At 72.5% G+C, this 3272-nt stretch overlaps 1 protein-coding gene across 1 annotated transcript; it reads left to right on the top strand.

Annotated features, from left to right (window-relative positions):
* The first annotated feature begins 251 nt into the window (after positions 1–251).
* Positions 252–2857, top strand: LOC125356018 (basic proline-rich protein-like). Its single transcript, XM_048352239.1, has 4 exons — positions 252–415; positions 515–2158; positions 2271–2613; positions 2729–2857. The coding sequence occupies exons 1-4, from the start codon at positions 252–254 to the stop codon at positions 2855–2857; spliced, it is 2280 nt and encodes a 759-aa protein (XP_048208196.1).
* The last annotated feature ends 415 nt before the right edge of the window (positions 2858–3272 follow it).

Here is a 3272-nt window from a genome sequence, read left to right as displayed (position 1 = left end):
TCCTGTACGTCCGCCCCGACCCCGGGCCCGCCCGCCATGACAGGCCCGCGTCCAGGAAAGGCCCGCCCCCCAGACCGGCCCGCCATGACAGGCCCGCCTCCAGGAAAAGCCCGCCCCCCAGACCGGCCCGCCAGGACAGGCCCGCCATGACAGGCTCGCCCCTCCAGACCTGCCCACCATGACAGGCCCGCCCGTCATGACAGGCCCGCCCCCCAGACCGGCCCGCCATGACAGGCCCGGGCCTGCCCGCCATGATAGGCCCGCCCACCATGACAGGCCCGCCCCCCAGACCGCCGGCCATGACAGGCCCGCCTCCAGGAAAGGCCCGCCCCCCAGACCGGCCCGCCATGACGGGCACGCCCCCCAGACCGGCCCGCCCAGAAGGGCTCGCCTACCGGAAAGGCCCACCCGGGGAGTGACACAGGGGGAGGGAGCACCGGGGGAACCTGGCCGCCGCATGGGGAACATCGCCGCCTCTTGCGCGGGAAGGGGAGACCGGCACCCCCTCTCCCAGAACCGCGGTCCCGCCGCCGCCCCCAGGCACCCCTGGCAGCGCCGCCGCCGCCGCTTCCGCTGGTGGAGAAGGCCGCAGCCTCCGTGGCGGGCCTGGAGAAGGCCGCGGCCTCCTCCGCCAGGCCCGCCGCGCCCGCAGCGAACGGCCCAGCGCCGCTTCGCCCGCGACGACTGAAAAAAACCGCGGACGCCGCGGACGCCAGGCCGGCCGACGCTCGGGCCTCCTTCCGGGGCGGACGCGGGGCCGCCTGCCGCACGCGAAGCCCCGCCGACGCTCGGGCCGACTTCCGGGGGGGCGGAGGCCAGGCCTGCGGCCTCACGCGAAGCCCCGCCGACGCTCGGGCCGACTTCCGGGGCGGACGCCAGGCCGGCGGCCGCACGCGAAGCCCCGCCAACGCTCGGGCCGACTTCCGGGGCGGACGCGGGGCCGCCTGCCGCACGGGAAGCCCCGCCGACGCTGGGCCCACTTCCGGGGGGGCGGAGGCCAGGCCTGCCGCACGCGAAGCCCCGCCGACGCTCCCGACGCTCGGGCCGACTTCCGGGGGCCCGGGAAAGCCGCGCGCCTCGTGCAGGGAGGCCCGCCGCCGATCGAGGAAAGCATGGGGAACTGCGCCTCCGCGGCTTCGGCCGAGGAAGAGAGGGGAGAACGGCGCGAACTCCACTCCCGGGACCCCGACTCCGCTCCCACCACACCCGGAGAGGACGGCCGCCGCTGGGTGCGGGTCCAGATCGAGCCGCCGCCGAGGACGGGCCCGGGGAACCTCGCCGCCGACTCGGCGCCGCCGCCCACGGGACAGGATAGCAGGTACGGGAGCGCGCCCTGCACCCCCAACCCCACCCCAAAAGCCACGCCGGGTCCCCCTCGACCTGGCCCACCGCGACCCCCGGGGCCTGCCCTCACCCCGGCCCCTCCTCCACCCCCGGGGCCTGCCCTCACCCCGGCCCCTCCTCCACCCCCGGGGCCTGCCCTCACCCGGGCCCCTCCTCCACCCCCGGGGCCTGCCCTCACCCGGGCCCCTCCTCCACCCCCGGGGCCTGCCCTCACCCGGGCCCCTCCTCCACCCCCGGGGCCTGCCCTCACCCCGGCCCCTCCTCCACCCCCGGGGCCTGCCCTCACCCGGGCCCCTCCTCCACCCCTGGGGCCTGCCCTCACCCGGGCCCCTCCTCCACCCCCGGGGCCTGCCCTCACCCCGGCCCCTCCTCCACCCCCGGGGCCTGCCCTCACCCCGGCCCGTCCTCCACCCCCGGGGCCTGCCCTCACCCCGGCCCCTCCTCCACCCCCGGGGCCTGCCCTCGCCCCGGCCCCTCCTCGACCCCTGACCCCGGACCGCACACACCCAGGCAGGGCTGCGGCCTGCCTGGCTCATCCCGGCCCCTCCTTGAACCCTGGCCCCTACTCGCACAGATCCAGGCCCCGCGGTGGCCAGCCCGGCACGGAGGGGGGAGCCCGCTGCCCCTTGGGCCGGGCCGGCCTGGAGAGCGGCGCGGGCCGGGCCGGACGTCAGCGGGTAGTGGAGATGGCGATCCTCCGTCGCCCATCCTCTGGAGAGGTCAGCCCGAAGCATGTTCGGCTGATCTTCCATGAAGGGGGAAGCCCGGACAGCACGGACGGGAGAGCGGTGCGAGACAGGAAGGACGGGAGCAGGTAGGACACAGCGGCCTGTCACACGGCGGGCCTGGCTGACGAAACCTCGGGCTCCATCCCCACCCACCGACACGCGGGCCACCAACAACCCTGCTCGCACCGACCCTCACAGCCCTTCTTCGGCCGGCCCCCCTTCCACCCTGCCCGCACAGACCCCGGCCCCACCTCGACCCCTGCCCCCACAGATCCTGGCCCCGCTGCGGCCAGCCCGGCACGGAGGGAGAAGCGCAGGGCGTCTTCGGCCGGCCACGCCTGGAGGGACAAGTCGACGGCGCTTTGGCCGGCACGACCGGGACGGCTGTGACGCAGAGGAAGGACGTGAGCGGCTAGAGGAGACAGTGAGCGGCCGCCGCTGGAGACATGACCGGCCCCAACTGCCGAGACGCGGGCACCCCCGCCCCCTGCCCGCACCAACCCCGGCCACCACCCGAAAACCCTCGAGCGATGCCTGGCGAGTACCCCCGTACCCCCCACGGACACCTACGCCTTCACGAACCCTGGCCCCCTCCTTTGCCTGCCCACGCATGCCTCACAAACCCTCCATCCCCCTTCATCCCTCACCGCCATCAGGGACCCTCGCACGAACACATAACGCCCACCCACCACGAGCACCTCCTTCTGCACAATAAAACTGAAGTGAACGAAAGCTCGTGTCTCAATGCGACAGTGTTTCCTATCGACGCTGGGGATCTGCGATGAGACACATACCACACTTTTCTTTGGTAGCCGGTGGGGATTCAGGACAGTAAGGACATGGGCCTATTTAAAGGCTCCGTGAAGGCTAGGGATAGAAGCAGACACAGGGAGGCATTGGGCATCAGTAGGTCTGGGGGACAGATTTTGCTCACTTTTGGAACAAAGCTTCAGGGCTGACCCCAGATTGAAATGTCTCTGGGTTTCCATGACTGATCTCCAAGGAGAGACCAACTGTATGCACAGGTGCGGCTGCGAAGCCAAAGACGGGGTGTGCCGGCCATCACCGGCTTCAATGACAGTGTAAGGCACTTGCAAGGATGTGAGAAAAACAATCCCAACTTCATTTTACACCAGCACCAACAGATGTTTAAAATTGGGGCGGGATCTCCGGGCTGGCACAGTGCTGGGGCAGGGCCCC

The sequence above is a fragment of the Perognathus longimembris genome, chromosome 8 (genome assembly GCF_023159225.1).
Source record: "Perognathus longimembris pacificus isolate PPM17 chromosome 8, ASM2315922v1, whole genome shotgun sequence".
Lineage (NCBI taxonomy): Eukaryota > Metazoa > Chordata > Mammalia > Rodentia > Heteromyidae > Perognathus > Perognathus longimembris.
Note: the sequence above shows the minus strand (reverse complement) of the source record. Positions and strands in the feature narration are given on the sequence as shown.